This window comes from Gordionus sp. m RMFG-2023, chromosome 1 (genome assembly GCF_954871325.1).
Source record: "Gordionus sp. m RMFG-2023 chromosome 1, tfGorSpeb1-WG-v2, whole genome shotgun sequence".
In the NCBI taxonomy this organism is placed as follows: Eukaryota; Metazoa; Nematomorpha; class Gordioida; order Chordodea; family Parachordodidae; genus Gordionus; species Gordionus sp. m RMFG-2023.
Window position 1 is genome coordinate 89409789 of NC_088775.1, and position 17702 is coordinate 89427490.

General features: G+C 30.4%; 1 protein-coding gene across 1 annotated transcript; it reads right to left on the reverse strand.

Moving 5' to 3' along the window:
* Positions 1–10857: 10857 nt before the first annotated feature.
* On the reverse strand, positions 10858–12036 carry LOC135930913 (uncharacterized). The gene is made up of 3 exons (XM_065467713.1): positions 11739–12036; positions 11516–11677; positions 10858–11465 (listed from the first exon to the last, which is right to left on the reverse strand). The coding sequence occupies exons 1-3, from the start codon at positions 12034–12036 to the stop codon at positions 10858–10860; spliced, it is 1068 nt and encodes a 355-aa protein (XP_065323785.1).
* Positions 12037–17702: the final 5666 nt, after the last annotated feature.

Consider the following 17702-nt stretch of genomic DNA (forward strand, 5'->3'; position numbering starts at 1 on the left):
ATTTTTGTTCTTAATTCTGAATTCTATTTAGAAAACAAAAAAAAAATGCATTAAACATCTTCTTTCCTTCTTTTTTTTCATTAGAGATTTTGGCATAAGGTGCATAATATCTCTTTAAAAATTATGCTTAAATGCTGTAATAACTTATCATTTTTTTTTAATTCTAGAAAATTACTATTCAGATCAGCTGATATTTACAATTTTTTAAAAAAAAAGTAAGATAAGTTCTGGAAAACCATGGTTGTGGACCCGTTGTCTGGTTCAGAAATTTAAAATTGTTTGGTCAGGCATTTTCCGGCTAAAATATCGAGCTAGCCGTTTATGAAAATCGGCTCAAATCAACAACACTATTCTAAACCTGTGAGAAATTTCGATAAATATTATAGTATACTCTCTTTGCATAAATAAGGTGCAAATTTTCAATCTCGTGTCACACTTAAACGAGTAATTTGAATAATTCAAATTTTAAACAATTTTTTTTTATGAAAATTATAAATAAATATTACAAAATTTGTTTAATGTGTATACACATTTTTGATTTTTATTCTTAATTTTTTTTTCTGCTCTTCGCCGCCGCCGTTGTAAATAATATAATCAGCGCGCAGGTATAAGCGGATATATACAAATTAAGAGTATCAGAAATCCTTTCAAGTTAGCACTTCTTAAATGGTATTAGCTTATTTTACTATATTAATAGTGGTTGTTGAACAGCCCGATTCTTAGAAATCGGTTCGATTAAAATGTAAAGCCTAGAGACTTTGCTCATAGGTGGCAGAAAAGGTTTGGGCATCTTATTTGACCAAATTTCGAGGCTCAGATAATATTATTTTAGCTATAATAATTAAAAAATCGATCACCAGATATTAACTGTAAGGGTGTTTATACTAGTTATATTTATAAAAGTCTTTTTCTTTCAAATTATCGGTTTTTTCTAATAACCACTTATTCGTATTCGAATAAAACAAAACATTTAACTGTTCGGTATTCGTTTCGCTTTCGAATACTAGTTTACGAACATGGTAGACCCCTCCAGTGGCGGGACATCCGATCCTATCCGGTTTGCTACGTCGCCGGAATACTTTTTTAAATGTGAGTGAAGGAAATTTTTTTTAATCGAAAATTAAACGAGTATTTGAAATAAGGGAAGTAGAATCAAAGGGATATGGGTAAGGTTTCATGAAAGGCTCGAGAGATATTGGTTTAAACAAAATTTATACCTTTAAATTTTATTGATAACCTGTCAAAACATGACAGGTCATGTTATCCTATAAACAGACGAATAGAAATTTAAATAAATCAGCTGGTAGTAACGGTAATTTACTTGAGGTTCATAATCATAACTTTTTATTCTATTAGAATTCGCAAGACATTTATTTATTTTTTTAAAAAAAAGAAGACATATAAACCGATTTTTTTTATTTAGCCCTCGAGACCCGAATTTTTACAAAAAAAAAAGTATATAAATTAGCATTCATTCATAATTTATTGAATAATTAAGGCTTTCTTTATTTTGGGTATTCTTCCTCTCCTTCTTTTCGGTTCCTTTGCATCTAACGGAGGTTCAAACGGAATAACGCATAATTTAAATTTCACCGCTACGCCGCAAATATGCCTGCAGGTGTATTCTTTGAAAAATGAGGGGCAAGTACATAGGCTTTTCCTCCAATCGTCACAATCGAAGGTGACTTCCCACACCGACGTTTGATCTTTTTGACATTCCTCGAAATCTGACCATCCTAGCGAACCGTCTCTCTCGATATAGGCCGTCAAAAAGTCGCGATCGAATGTGCCGCTTGCACCAAATTTCTCCGATTCCACGTAATACACCGTTTTCGATGACGATGATATCGGTATGATGCCCTTGTTCGCCCTCAACCATTCGTAGGTCTGGGTGGATAGGGCTAAATACGCTGGCGGATATTGAGCGAAGATAACTTTAGCGTTTTCGTTAATATGTCGGGGGACGAGGGCGTTTCTTTCCCTCGACATTCGATGAATGATATCTTTTTGGAGGACGCTTAGAAATTCGTTCAGAGGAAGACGTTCCCTAAAACTGTACAGATCTTTGAGCTTTTTATTCGTCGATTCCAGTCCGTTATTATTACTGGGGTAGCCAATGGCGTAACCTTCGTACCATCCATTATTTTTCGAAATCCATTCGCCTTCGAAATATTCGATGAAATCGCTGATTGCCGCTGAATTTTTGGACGTCCATTTCTGCTTGAATAAATAAAACGCCTTCTCGAATACGCGCGGGGATTTTGTAGTTTGCAAAAAATGGATATCATTGATGATCTCGGAAGTTATGACCGAATCCTTGATCGATTTCAAGCGGGAGTCCACCATTTTTTTAACATGGGTAAAACACGTGATTCGCTTGTCGATTTTATCAAATAATTCTAAAAATCCGTTCGTTATGGCGTCCGACCCATCCGCTATGAGTACCGCGGGATGATAGTCGTGCGAATAAACTTTGTGGCACGTCAATTTGATGGACTTGAATACGAAAGCAAAATCGTCTTTCGTTTCCTGTATGGTTATAGCTATTCCGAAAGGGTGAAAGTTTCGAGTTTTATCCGTGGTTCCAATTATCATGACCGGGAAACCCTGCCACACCAGTTTATGCGTGGCGTCAACTGCTACGTGGTCCGAAATTGTACTTAGATACAGCAAAGTCTTCGAGGTCACGAATATTTTTACTTGCGGATTATCATTATTCTCGTCGATTTCGTAATGCCCCACGAAACATTCGTCGGGGTCATTTGGCACATTCGTATGGTCCTTGCACCAATTGCACATCTCACCAAGGCTGATATTGGCCGGAACAAAATTTTTCTTCCTCACGGATGCTAAAAACGAATTTATTTGCATTTTGGACGGTTGGGAAATTCCTCGATCCGCCAATTTTTTCGCGATCTGGGACGGGGTTTTGCATCCTCCGCGTTCGTACAATTCCTTTATGATATTTTTGGTGACGGAATCGATGCCGTTTACCTTTTTGACGGTAACGTGTCGGTGTTCCGCGTCGCTCAGGAATAAGGATACCCTGACGCTAGTAGCGTCGTACAATAAATATAATCGAGCCGGACAATTCGAACCCCGGATCGCCCTACAGCGGTAATATTTTTTGACACCCTCATCCGTTTGAGTCCTGTTAAAAGTGGACCACCGAAAATTTTCGTAAGTTTTGACGAGATTCTCCGGGTTCTCCTCGTAGCTTTTGACGAAGGTATAAGTATGGCCCTTTCCCCTGTGGATTGATTCCTCATTATTTATCTCCCGATCCTCTGCCGCCTCCGTGTCGGAATCGTAAGGGAGTGGAACGGACATATCAAGAAAATGACTTCCTCTTTTGTTAAATTTTTTAAAGTCTATTAATTTTTGATTTATTTTTTAAAGATAAAAAATTGTAAAAAAATTTGTGTCTTATTTTTTAAATAAAATTTGTTAACATAATTGTCTAAAAATTGTTGTTAAATTTTATAAAAAATGTATTTTATTTGTAGAAATTATTTGTTTATTGTAGTTTTTATTTTATGTTAAGTATATATTATTTATTATTATTATTTATTATTATAACCATATTTGATATTATTATTTTTAAGTTTTTTACACATTTTTTTATAGCAGCTTTATTTATTTATTTTTATTAAATATTATAATCAATAAAAAAATAAAATAAAATAGACTAAAATAATATAATATGAACTTTCAAATGTGTAATTTGAAAACAAACATGAAATAATTTATACATTTTTAAAAAAAACACTCGAATAACAAAATAATAACAAAATCTATACAATAAAAAGTGAATTATTTATCAATATACATTATTACAATACAGTAAAGTGTGTGTGTGTGATTTGAAATGACATATAATAATACCTAGACTGACGATTCATTCATTGAAATGCATTTATAAGGGTCGTTAAAAGCAAATCAGCTGTACCCGCCATTTTGGTAACCCTCATGATAATTATTCTCAAGTTACCATATATTTTCTAATTTTTTTAAAATTAAAACAACAAATATATATTATCCTAATTTTGTGATCCAGATTGATGTTATTTTAATTAATGATTACTGTAACCAATATGGCGTCCCCAACTGATTTTCGTTGATGTACACTTTTAATAAATGAATCGTCAGTCTAGGTATTATGTATGTCATTGATGATTTGATATGAAACTGCTGTAATTATCGTAAATTTAAAAAAAATAATTAAATTACGGCATGTTAAACAATTTTTTTTTAGGATAGTTTTACAATAAATCATATTTATGACATTGACATATAATAATACCTAGACTTGAGGATGCATTCATAATGCATTTTGGAAGCTTCGTTGAAATGCGAATCAGCTGGAGCCGGCATTTTGGTAACTCGTATAGTAATTATTCTCATGTTAAAAAACTACTATTAAATTGATAATTTGCTTCCTTTTAATCTCGATGATGAGTTGCAATAAAGCTTGTGTCCGTCATTGTAAAAAATTGGCCTCTCGTTTTAAATTTTTTTTATTAATGATATGGGTAACCAAAATGGCGTCCCCAGCTGTTTTCATTGATGTACACACACAACCTTTATACAACAAAATAAAGCAAGTTTTGCAATTGTAACTAATAAAAATTTCCCTCTTTTCTTTAAAACGAAAAATTTTACACATTTTGAAACGTTAAAGAGTGAATTTTGTCTAATAAATATTTAACATAAATTATGATTTTAAAATCGCATCAATTTAGTCATTTTTTTTTGTATTAATTAATCTAATTCATATTCCGATCTGTAGCATTCTCATTTTTTTAAAAAAAATGACGAAAAGGCAACGGTCTTTCTTATCTCTCCTAACGCGGTAAAATCAGCAGGTGTGAGCAGTATACATTTGTGCACAGGATGACATATCAAACCACAAGGGAAACCGAAATGAACCCTATAAATTTCTGAACTCAACCAATTTATCTAAAAAATGGAGAGAACCTAACGGTCATAAGATCCTTAGTGGTGTTGTTAAAAACCCCAATTCAGGTCTATTTTAAAAAATGGTCAGATTAGTAACTAAATTAACATTATGTATGCCCTAAAGATTTTGAACATATCTGGCAGAAATGCATGGAACACCTATTTGCCAAATCTCGATATAAGATTATTAGAAAGAAAGAAAGAAAGAAAAGAAAGAAAGAAAGAAAGAGAGTAGAAAGGAAGAACTAAAATCTAAATCAAACCGTTTTAAAAAATCGACCCAAATCTTTTAGCAACAATAACCCTTAGAGATCAGGTTCATCAAGTTTTTTTTAATTTACTTTTAAATGATTGCCAATAATTTGAAATATTTATATACATTTAATATGGGGTTAACAATATGTTCCCCCACTATTTGGGCAAAATTTGAAATATGACGGCTGTCTATTATTAAAGAGAATATATTTGTTTTATTCTGAGGTCCTAGGCTATCTTCTGTCAGACCATTCGCCACCCCTATGGCGTTACTTAGCTGATGGGACAGTTCGCAGTGGGTGTTGTTAAAAAGCCCGATTCGGTTCGATTTTTTTAAAAAAATGGCCCGATTAAGATTTTGACCAAACTAATATTATATTATGCCTGGAGATTTCTCTCACAGATGGCAAAAAAATCCCGTCTATCATTTCCGATCTCAATGCAATCAAGCCACGGGGCTTTAACCTTAAAAAAATATAATAATGAATTTTATATGCCTAACAATTAGTGTTGTTAAACGGCACTACTTGAGTCGATTTTTAAAAAGGGCTAACTCAATATTTTATCCAGAAAAATATTAAGCAAGTCCTGAAGATTTTTGGTTCATAGAAGGCACAAAGGTCTAGCCATATATTTGTGCATTTTTGAGGTTTAGGCGGTATTTTTCTGGGTAAAGTATTGAGTAGGCCGTTTTTAAAAATCGGTTCAAAACGAGCCGTTTAACAACACTACTATTAACTCATATTCCAATACCTGTAAACATTTCAATAATCGGGAAATATAGTTTCATTCGTCGTTTCACTAATCGGGGGCAAATAAGCAATGTCCAAATTTACAGAGGAATTCTTAAACAAATTCCACCGATTTCAAAAAAAACCCTAAATTTTTTTTTACCTTATTATTCATGTTTTTTTTTTCACATTAAAAATCATCTGTCCCCAGAAAAAATGAAGCGTGCCTTTCGTTCTTCTTTTCTATTCCAATTTTTCAAGACATGCTATTAGAGCTAGAACTTAAAATTAAAAAAAATCCTTTGATTCAAAACTCAAATTTTGACCATCTCCAATAAAATTGGGGCTTATAAGATTTCTCTTGTCCCCTGCTCTACTGAGCAAGTAGCGATATTCCAAAAGTCAAGCTAATTATCGAACCACGGAGCTCTATCTAACGCTGCCTCTAAACCTATGAAAAGATAAAAGTTCTTAAAAACTTCCTATCATTTATCTTCCCGACATTTATGGAAATTTCCCAACATTCCTTCAAATTCCTCCTCGAGGGAAGTTTTGAAAGGTTCTTCCTTAGATTTTTGCCGGGGCGGACAAATAATTTTAACTTTTTTGACCGAGCTTTTTCGGGATAAATAATAAATTAGTTTGGCATCTGGACCCCTACCGGACAATATTTTATTTAAATAAAAAAATTACGGGCCGGGCTTGAATGAACCGATTCAGATCAGTAATTACTCCTAATTTCGGGTTACCCCCAGGAAGGATATATTTACGTCGACGGATATCAATTGAGATCTGCATGCGGCTAACGGCTAAAACTCTATATTTAAGCCAGAAAAAAAATTTCTTATAATCCTCCAGGTTTGGCTAATAGATGTCTAGACTTTTGAATACCATCTATGAGAAAAATCTTCAGGATTGCGTAATATTTTTATGGATAAATTACTGTTAGGCGTTTTTAAAAATCGGCTCAAAATGAGCCATTTAACAACACTATGCGACACTATCTATCAATTCATCAGCCAGATGAGCACCCTTTAGCGTTTTTTTTTATATAAGTTAGCGTCAATGTGTTTTTTTTTTCTGGCAACTTATAATAAAATCATTTTTCGAGCGCGTTTTTTTTAAATTTAAAAATCGGATTTTACCGGAAATGCCTTCTATCATGTTTGGAATACCTATCTTACGAATTGTAGACAATTTTGCTATTAACTTTTGAGTCATCAATAATTTATATAAAAAAAAATATATGGAAAATCTAATATAGATTATATTAAATTTAAAAGTTCATGGAAAAATTGTCTGAAATTCATAGGGTAGGTATTCCAAACATGGCGGCATACATTTCCGGTAAAATCAGATTTTTAAATTTTTAAAAATGGCCTCAAAAGTTGATTTAAAGTTGAAAAAATAATACATTGCCGGAACCAGAGTTGTTAAACGGTACTTTTAAAAATAGCGCGTTACCGCTACCGCTATTTGTTAAAAAAAAGTAGTGCGCTACCGCTATCGCTATTTGTCAAAAAAAGTAGCTCGCTATTAGCTACTTTTTAAACTACTTTTTATAAAATAAATTTACGAACAGATTTTTTATTTTTTGCTTATAATGTTATTGTACACAGTAAATATATAAAAATCAACATTTATGAATATTAAAATATAGTTAGTTTTGATTATAAAAAAAAAATTTAGGTAATAAAAATAAATATTTATGGTAATTTGTTGCATTTTAATAATAAAATCATTTCAATATTATCATCCCCAAGTCTAGAGCTTTGCCTTATTAAATAATCTCTCGACACTAGCACTTGAGGGTAAGGGCGTATTTAATCTTATATACATATTTTTAATGTAAGATAGATTATCAATAATTTTATTTGCAAGTACATCGTATGTCTGGCATCCTATTATCCTTTTGAGGGCTAATGCCACAGATCTTCTTTTTAAAGTTCTAGGTCTAGCCAATGGCCTGTGATTCCCAAATAAGCTCAAAAATATTTAATCAGATCAATTTATAAATATAAATAAATTTTTACCTTTTGTTATGTGTTCAACTATCTCCCGTGGTACATATATATGATATCTCTGATAACTCTACTATTAGAGCATCTTTCATCATTTAAAAGTTATCTGCTATTTTATTCATTAGTGTCTGGCGGCATAAAATTGTTGTACCAGGTGATAGAGTTTTAATTATCATGGTAAATGATGGATTATCAACTAAGTACATTGGCTGAACTGTATAAATTATAAAATCAACAATAACTTTATCAGCCAATTTCTGAGAAATATTGTCATTTGCATTATTAATTAATTTGTTTTGAATTGAATTAGTCTTCTTAGATGTAGAGTCGCCTATACCAAAATTATTTAGATGTTTCTCGATTTCCTTAAAACTCATGAATAGTCTTATAAAATAAATATTATTAGAATGTAAAAATGACAATTTACCTTTAGGTGTTTCTTGAGGTTATAGCTACTGGATTGATTTGAGGAAATATTTTTTTTTACATTTTAAATAAATAAATTTGAAACCAGTTTTGGCTATATATTTATTTTAAAAAATTTTCAAATCTAGGGAATGGGAAATTTGTATTATAGCTACTAAGAACATTTTCTTTCCTGGTATCTTCCATTACATTCATTGTCTGAATCACTTTCAACGATTTGGATATCCATAGGCGATGACATTTTAAATTATTAACACGTGATTTAGGTTTATAATACAAATGAAATATAAATTACAAATTGAAATTATATTTTAATTTCAAAATTAAACAATAAATCATAAAAATTATAATTAATTATGAAATTATATTTTAATTTTCATGTTTACACTTACCTTCATTATATTTTTTAAAAGTAGCGGCTACTTAGCTACTTTCAAAAAAAGTAGCGCGCTAAAAAATTAAATAATTACAAAAAAGTAGCCGCTATTAGCTATAGCTACCAAAAAAGTTAGCGCGCTACTTTAACAACTCTGGCCGGAACAAAACACATTAACGCTAATATATATATATTTTTTAAAAAAAAATTTGTTTTTTAAAATGTTTTTTATTTTTTGACGGACGACAAGAAAATCTACCTAATTTTTTTTAATTATATAGTAAGCTTCGAAAGCACTCCCCACATCAGGTAGCTAGAATCATCAAATGTAATTCTAATATTTTATCCAACAGAATTCTCAACAAAATAAAGTGAGGAAAGTTATTTAGTACCTTTAAAAAAGATAAGGGCAATGGCTTTGAGAGCCTCGAGACAAATTTATTTTCAAGATCTAATTTATCCGTCTCTCATCTCAAGTTCTTACAGTGTAACAATTTTTTGGCTACTGGATCCTACATTTGAGGCGTATCGATTTTCGCCCAACCAATGCTATTTGAAGTAAAACTAATCCCGTTAAATCCAACCCAACAAAAACTTGAGCCCAATTGCCCATAGGTATTCTCTTCAGGAAATTGGTATTAAAATTGATTCCGGCTCTAATTCACGAGAAAGGCTCCAAAAGTATCATTTCGACTCAGCTAGGGGGAGAGTATAGCAAGTGGCTGCGAATAGGTCTATCATGGTGGTACCCTCATATTTCTTCAAAGAAAACCCATAAAAAACACCTTATTATTAATTGATTTTAACAATGCTTTTAAAACCATAATATGGTCTATTTTCATAAAATCCTTTGTTGCAAGCTTTCCGTCATTCATTTGGCCAATTCCTACGCTAGTCCTTCTCACAATACGAAAGAATATAAACTGTCATCATCAAAAAGTAATTCAAACAATTATATTTTATTTTGGGATTGTCAAATTTAGTAAACAAAATTAAAAGTATCTGTCAGCTAGATCTTTAACAGTGGTTCACAGATGACCGAATCGTGAGCGGTAGTGTCGAAGAGATCGCTAATGTCAAAGAAATTTTTCTAATGGATAAGCCAGAGATATAGACCTTAACTCAAAAATGACAAAATAGAATTTTGTTATCTTACCTCTTAATCCCTACCCAACTGTTAAGCCTTAAGTGATGAAAGTATTGATTTTATTAAATAAATATAAATAGAATTATATGTAAAAATTTATTATCTACGAGTTTACAAACTTAATATTAAAGGTATTTTTACATATCGTATTATTATAGTTTTCGGTCAACGCTTCGGGTTCAGACGGCTCCACTTCTCTTCTCTTCTCTTCTCTTCTCTTCTCTTCTCTTCTCTTCTCTTCTCTTCTCTTCTCTTCTCTTCTCTTCTCTTCTCTTCTCTTCTCTTCTCTTCTCTTCTCTTCTCTTCTCTTCTCTTCTCTTCTCTTCTCTTCTCTTCTCTTCTCTTCTCTTCTCTTCTCTTCTCTTCTCTTCTCTTCTCTTCTCTTCTCTCTCTCTTCTCTTCTCTTCTCTTCTCTTCTCTCCTCTCTTTATTTCTTTATTTCTTTATTTCTTTATTTCTTTCTTTCTTTCTTTCTTTCTTTCTTTCTTTCTTTCTTTCTTTCTTTCTTTCTTTCTTTCTTTCTTTCTTTCTTTCTTTCTTTCTTTCTTTCTTTCTTTCTTTCTTTCTTTCTTTCTTTCTTTCTTTCTTTCTTTCTTTCTTTCTTTCTTTCTTTCTTTCTTTCTTTCTTTCTTTCTTTCTTTCTTTCTTTCTTTCTTTCTTTCTTTCTTTCTTTCTTTCTTTCTTTCTTTCTTTCTTTCTTTCTTTCTTTCTTTTCTAATTTTGATTAGTTAAAAAATTAGTTACCTATATTCAGATCAACTGGATTCTATTTATTTTGTCTGCCTAACCATAACTAAACCCATTTGGTTGACAAAATAATTAGATTTTTCTCTATGTTTCTAAAATCGATCTGAAATGCTGCATGACTCTGTTTGTAGAGCAGTCATAACCCTGTCCATTTGACCTCAACTATTTATAAATATGAGTTTAAGATCTACAATGTCAAAAGGGTTTAATGCGATTAACTTTTGTGCAATACGAGCGGACCTCGTAAGCGTCAAGCGGGAATATTACTTTTATCTTCTTGAAAATTTTGGTTGCATTTTGCTGATAAAATTCTATAGTCGTTTCGTAAGCCACTTGATTAGGTGAGAATTTAAATGCCAATACGAACCCCTTTATCAACCCGAATACTTTTGGCAGTCGAGTTTCATCGATGTCACTTATTTTGACTGCGTCATTAACGTTCGTGTTTATGTTCAATGCGGCCAGCATTTTAAGATCTTGATCACTAGTCACATTATTATTTGTTATCAAAATGGCATAAATTATAGTAGCTAATTCCAATTCATCTACTAGACAAATATGGCGATAACTTGATAAAATATTTTTGATACTTTTAATGGCTAAATCAACACCATATCTAATCAGCTTAGATGTATACAAGGCATCTATATCGTTACCAGAGATAATTTTATTGAACACCTTTGGTGGAACCATTTTTATCCAATTGCAGGGGCAGTAATCTGCGGATATAAAAGCAGATTCGCAAGTGCGATTCATGGGTATCGGTTCCAGTAAACTAATACCCTTGGTAGTATCTCTTGCACCTAAATATGTGGACGTTTGATCTGATATGGTTAGAGAATATTTTTTTTACCATTGGTGATCTCGAGTAAATTGAGCAATGTTTTATGGATGTCGAAAGCCGTTACTAGACGTTGGGTGTTAGTTCTAAATATGGTATCATTTTGATCGAAATCTGTGAAGAAGTTGTCGGGTGGAATGGCTAGAAGGAAAGGCATACGATTCTCTAACATTCCTGATTAACGGTATTTAATTAATATTTTTTTAAAAAAATGTATACGGGTATTTAATCTTACCATCCAAAGTTTGTCTTGGTGGTCCATATCTTAAACCGTGATCACCGAATAGGAAAATAAAAGTGTTCTTTAAGCGACCATTTTGTATTAGGCCTTCAAAGTATTCGTACAAAAGGTCATCTAGCACACCCAGCCCTTGCATGTCGGAGTGCGTGTAACGAGTGATAAATTTGAAATTGAAATAGGGTAGGTTCGATTCCTCAATTTCTTCTATCAACACTTTGAAGTAGTCTAGCATCATTTCGACCTCATTTTTACCATACACAGAACAATATTTTAGAGATGATAATGATCTCATCAATCGTTTCCATTCCAGAGAAAATGGCTGGAAATAAAAATGGCAAGGTGGTTTATAAAATTCTTTTTTCCTAAAATTATAAGTCGTATAATTGGAATCGTCTTCTAAGAAAATGCTGGAATACCCTCTTTTTCGTATTCGCGCCATATTAAACTGATATTGTCGAAATAATTTTCGTTGCCATTTGGATTTTCCCTTATAAATCTCCCGGTTAGCAGAGCATTCAGATTAGGATACGTATTATCTGCAATTTTTGAATATGTTTTGAAATGAAAAACATTTTTCCTTTTAGAAGTCAGGTATCGGTAAGTTTTAAGTAAATTTCTCTCGAAATTCTTATTCGATGTCGAATATATTCCCACGAGCAACATATTTAACCTGGGCGTTAATTCTTTACCTTTTCTATCAGTTGATTGTGATTTGACGTAATGAGACACTGATTGACGGGCAGCTATATGCACATTTTGATAAATGACCGAATTTTTTTTATCGAAACATTTAACCCGTACGAAAATATCGAAATTCTGATTTACAACATCGCGAACCTGAAAATAAGTCGAATTAATATGAACTCGCACGTAGTGTTGTTAAACGGCTAATTCAATATTTTAGCCAGAAAAATATTGTCTAAGCCTCGAGATTTCGGTAATAGATGTCCAAACCATTGTTCCTTCTACAAACAAAATCTTCAGGCTTGCGTATTAATATTCTGAACGAAATATTGAGTTAGCCGTTTTTAAAAATCGGCTCAAAACGAGCCGTTTAACAACACTACTCGCACGTGATACTTAAACGAAATCGGCTGCGTTAATGTAATGATATTGTCCGGATTGAGGGATTTTGTATCCCTCAATATTCTTTGGAATTCGCAACCTTTAAAATTATCCGCACCCTCGTAATGAAGCCGTAGAGCGGTTGAATTCACCAATATATTCAAAATGGAAGCATGTTTTATATCTAAATTTTCCGCGTTTCTACTCGAATGGATGTAAGTTAAAGGAATCTTCTTGTCCGATATACATTCCAACTTCAAAAATGAGGATGGCAGAATATAAGCCTTTTTAGACGAATTCAATGGTAATATCCTGCAATTAGGTCGAAGAATTATATCGTAATCGGTAAGGGCTTTTCTTGAATCTCGAGTTGCTATCTTAAACGGATTTCCTTCCGAGTAGTCATTATCCGTTTGATTTGATATTTCCTGATCAGAAGATGGAACATAATAATAGTCATTAAGATTGAAATACCATATGAATATGGTTGCGGTGATGATAAAAATCCATATTTTTTTTTTAGATCGAAGGCCGAAAATTTCGATTAAATATTCTTTTTTCCCCATAAAATAATCGGATGAAAATTTGATAAAAAATTAATATTAATGGGCTTCGGAATCTATGAAAATAATTCCCGGACCCAGTTTTTTTAAGTTAATAAAAATTATTAAAATTAATAAAAACTAAAGGATAAAAAATTCTCTTATAAATAATTTCCATGAAATATGAATTATTCAAATAATATATTTAAAAATTTTGAATTATTTTCTAATAATTATTTATTGTGGATTTTTTATATCCCCCGAAAATTATTTTCCCTCTTACCTAATGGCTAGTTTCTTATATTTGTATTTACTTAATATAATTTTGATTGCATAAAATGTTTTATTTACAGTATAAATAATTAAAAGGCAAACAAAAAAATATAAATATCAAGTTTATTTATTAACTAGGTATAAAAAATTTTTTAATTTGAAAATATAGGCATCTTTTATTAAATGGGTAAAAATTAAAAATATAAGTCAAAACAAAATAGGTCCGCCATGCCCCGGACATGGCAAACCCTCAAATTTTTATTTATTTTGGGTCGGGGTAAAAAAATAAAAAATTAACCGACTTGGCAAGAAAAATTCCCTGCCTGGAATATCGATGAATTCTGATATTCATTGAAAGCGTCGTTGAATGCAAATCAGCTGGACCGGCCATTTTGGTAACCTATATAGTAATTATTCTCATGTTAAAAAACTACTATTAAAATTTATAAATTGCTTCCTGATTATCTCGATGATCGGACAAATATTTAATAAAGCTTGCGTCGGACATAGGAATAAATTGGCGTCTCGTTTAAAATTTGTAATAATGATATAGGTAATCAAAATGGCGTCCACAGCTGTTTTTCATTGATGCACGCTTTTAATGCTTTAATGATTGCATCGTCAGTCTAGGTATTATTATATATCATTGCATTGGATATTTGATAGAAGTTGATATCCCATAAAGTTAATCGTGTTTTTAATTTAACCACTTGCCAATATTATAAATTTAAATAGTTGTTTATTTTTGGTGTCTCACCTATATTTATTTCCGGTTAGGTCTTGTATTTTAAAAAACGGGGACTGGATAACCTTAGTGCTGACGGAACCTGACTAGGCTAGACCGGGGCTAAAAAGATTGGCATTTACAGACTTATAAAATAAATAGAAATTTATTTCTGCGATTTTCTCAAATTTTTAAATATTTAATTTGGGGAGTTTTTTTATTCAAAAAATTAATTAATTTTTTTCTGATCTTAAAAATGGCGAACTTTTTTTTGGCGGGAAATTGTTTCTAGGGAATTATTTTTCTGTGGGAATATTTTTTTATGTGAATATTTATTTTCCGGGGTGTAATTTTCTGAATATTTTGAAATATTTAAAAAAAATAATAATATATTCTGCAGAGTAAAAAGTTTAAAAAAATTGATGTGTAAATGACCCATCTGAATTTCTAATCTTTTAAATGAATCAATTATATGTTAGAATTGTATATAGATTGATATTAGAAGTGAAAAACTCTATTATTTATAACCTTGAAAAATTGAGGTATACATTTTAAAGATTATTTTAAAAAGAATTAAAATCATATATTTTAGGCCAATCTGATTTAAATAGCAGGTGAATTATCGCTGATAATATATATATTAAAGGAGTAGAGAGCGGAAAAACCAATCCTTAAATATTATTATTATATATGTAAATCCAAAAACGTTTTCTCATATCAGCGTATATGCATTATATAGGTCTATCAATGACATATATAATACCTAGACTGACGATTCATTCATTAAAAGTGTACATCATTGCAAATCAGCTGGAGACGCCATCTTGGTTACACTAATCATTATTAAAATTTTAAACGAGAGCCTAATTTATTCCTAAATCTGAATGCAAACTTTATTAAAGAATTACAGGATCATCGAGATAATAAGGAAGCAAGTTACCAATTTAATAGTAGTTTTTAACATGAGAATAATTCTATATGTGTTACCAAAATGGCGGGCCTAGCTGATTTGCTTTTAACGACGCTTAAAAATGCATTTTAATGAATGAATCGTCAGTCTAGGTATTATATATGTCAATGAGGTCTATATATTTTTGGTTAAAATTAATAATTAACAATTAGAGTTTATTATTATTCTCTAAACAGTGCTAACAAGAATTCCTGAATCATATTATCTCCGGTCTTTAGCCAAACAATAAATTTATATTTTAACGGAGTTTTTTATAAAAATCTTTAATAATATTTTTTTTGAAAATCTTTTTCCCCCAAAATTTTGAGTAAAATAATCTCTTCAAAGATTGCTAAATTGAATTTTAAATTTGAGATTTCATCAAGAAACATTCTTTACACATAAAAATGATAAAACATTTACTTATTAAAACAATTTATTTACTTATATTTATCATGCGTTTTCTTGTAAAAGATTTATTTATATGTATTTATGTTTTATTCTAGCCTAAAAGGCATTTTTATTACAAAGGTTTTACGTATGAATATAATAATTTTTCAATATCCAACTTATGAAACCTAATATTTTGTATAAATTGTAGTACATATATATCAGTTGTAATCATAAATCCCTGCTTGAGCATTCCCAAATATATCTTCAGTTGAAATTCTTCAAACTCTAAATTTTAACCTATAAATAAATAACCCTGTTTATATACCTTTCCATTACAAGGGAATTATGAGGTACTTTACTATATAGAACTAATTTACACTTATTTGTGATTTTCCAAAATTTCTCCTCTAAAACAATTATTTTACCAAAACCTGGATTAAATTTTACATCCATTTTTTTCTATTTTATATCCATTTTTATAGATTTTTCATTCGTAATTTTCAATTCGATTTTTTCGTAGCTTTGCAACAATGCCTAATGATGTTATTTCCACGGTATTCGAATAATATTTAAAAATTTACATCTATAAATTTTTGAGATCAACAGCATTACTATATTGTTTTGTAAAATTATTTTAAAATACTTGAAATTTTTCTTACAAAATTTTTAAATAAACTTAATATAATCTTTGTACTGTACTAAATACTTCGTTAAAAAAAACGTTAAAAAGATTAATATAATTTTTATAACGTTAAAAGATTAATATTATTTTTACTATATTAAGAAATACTATTATTTTACTACGTTAAAAAGTTACTATTATTTTTACTACGTTAAAAAATTTACTATTATTTTTACTATGTTAAAAAAAATATACATGAGGGAAGCAAATTTAATATTGCTTATTTTTTTTAATAAATAAAGAGAAAATCATGCTATGGTATTGTGTTTACCATTAAAAAATAGGCATTGGGGAAGTAAATAAAAAAATGCTAATATTTTTAATAAATAAAAAGAGAAAGAAATTTTTTTATATAATATTTTTTTCCTTACTTTTTTTAAAATAAAAAATTTTTCGTTTGTAAAATCCTTAATTAATGTTTAATAATTGTAATTGTATTATTGAAAATTTATCATTTAGCTCAAGAAATTTTGATGCGAAAAAATTGATTATTGAAAAAGGAAGACCAAAACCAATTTTACAAAACTTTAAAAAGATATCAAAACTTGCATCGGTAATTTTTCTATCGATAAATATGAAAAATATGAAAGCTCACTGTATGTGAATAATCTAATTCTCTATATTGTAGGTCATGCCTATTATTCCCAAAGGAAAAATATGTTTGGTATGATAAAGAATTTTCGGATATGAATATAAAGGCAGTTAAACGGCAAAGAATCAACCGCTCATTTGCAATCGATGATTAAATTAAAAACATTTGGCCAAAATCGTATGGAAAATATGATAGATTCGATGCGCAAAATATCTATCGAACAGCATAATTCTAAAGTCAAATCAAATAGAGAAATATTGGAAATATTGACCAACTATGTTTTCTTGGAATTCAGGAGCTCGTATTACGTGGTGATGATGAATCTTCTTCTAATTCAGTAAATAGAGGAAATTATATTGTAATAATTCATTTGCTCGCGGAAGAAAATTTACTATTGAAACATCATTTAGAAATGGTGCAGTTTTAATTGTGCTATCAAGCATATTCAAAATAATTTGATTAATTCTTGTTCATATGTCTTACACCAAAATATATTAAATTCGTCGAATTGTTAGATTAGTAAATTCCAAATAATCAATTTCCTAAAATATCTATTAGATAATTTAAACGACACTTATTCTCAATTTTTTGACTTACACAAGCTGGAAACCGAATTAGTGTTTCGGGATGTTGAATTTAGATTAATGAAATATTTGAATTTTTAATATGCATCAATTTGATGAAAAGTTTTAAAGGGTTTTTTAAATTATGCAAATTCATCTTAACTGGCTTCAACAA

Coding starts and splice junctions, on each gene's coding strand:
- LOC135930913 (XM_065467713.1), bottom strand. CDS start 12,036: ATGAGATCATTATCATCTCTAAAATATTGTTCTGTGTATGGTAAAAAT. Junction 11,678..11,738: donor ACCAAGACAAACTTTGGATG/GTAAGATTAAAT, acceptor ACCGTTAATCAG/GAATGTTAGAGAATCGTATG. Junction 11,466..11,515: donor TTTACTCGAGATCACCAATG/GTAAAAAAAATA, acceptor CCACATATTTAG/GTGCAAGAGATACTACCAAG.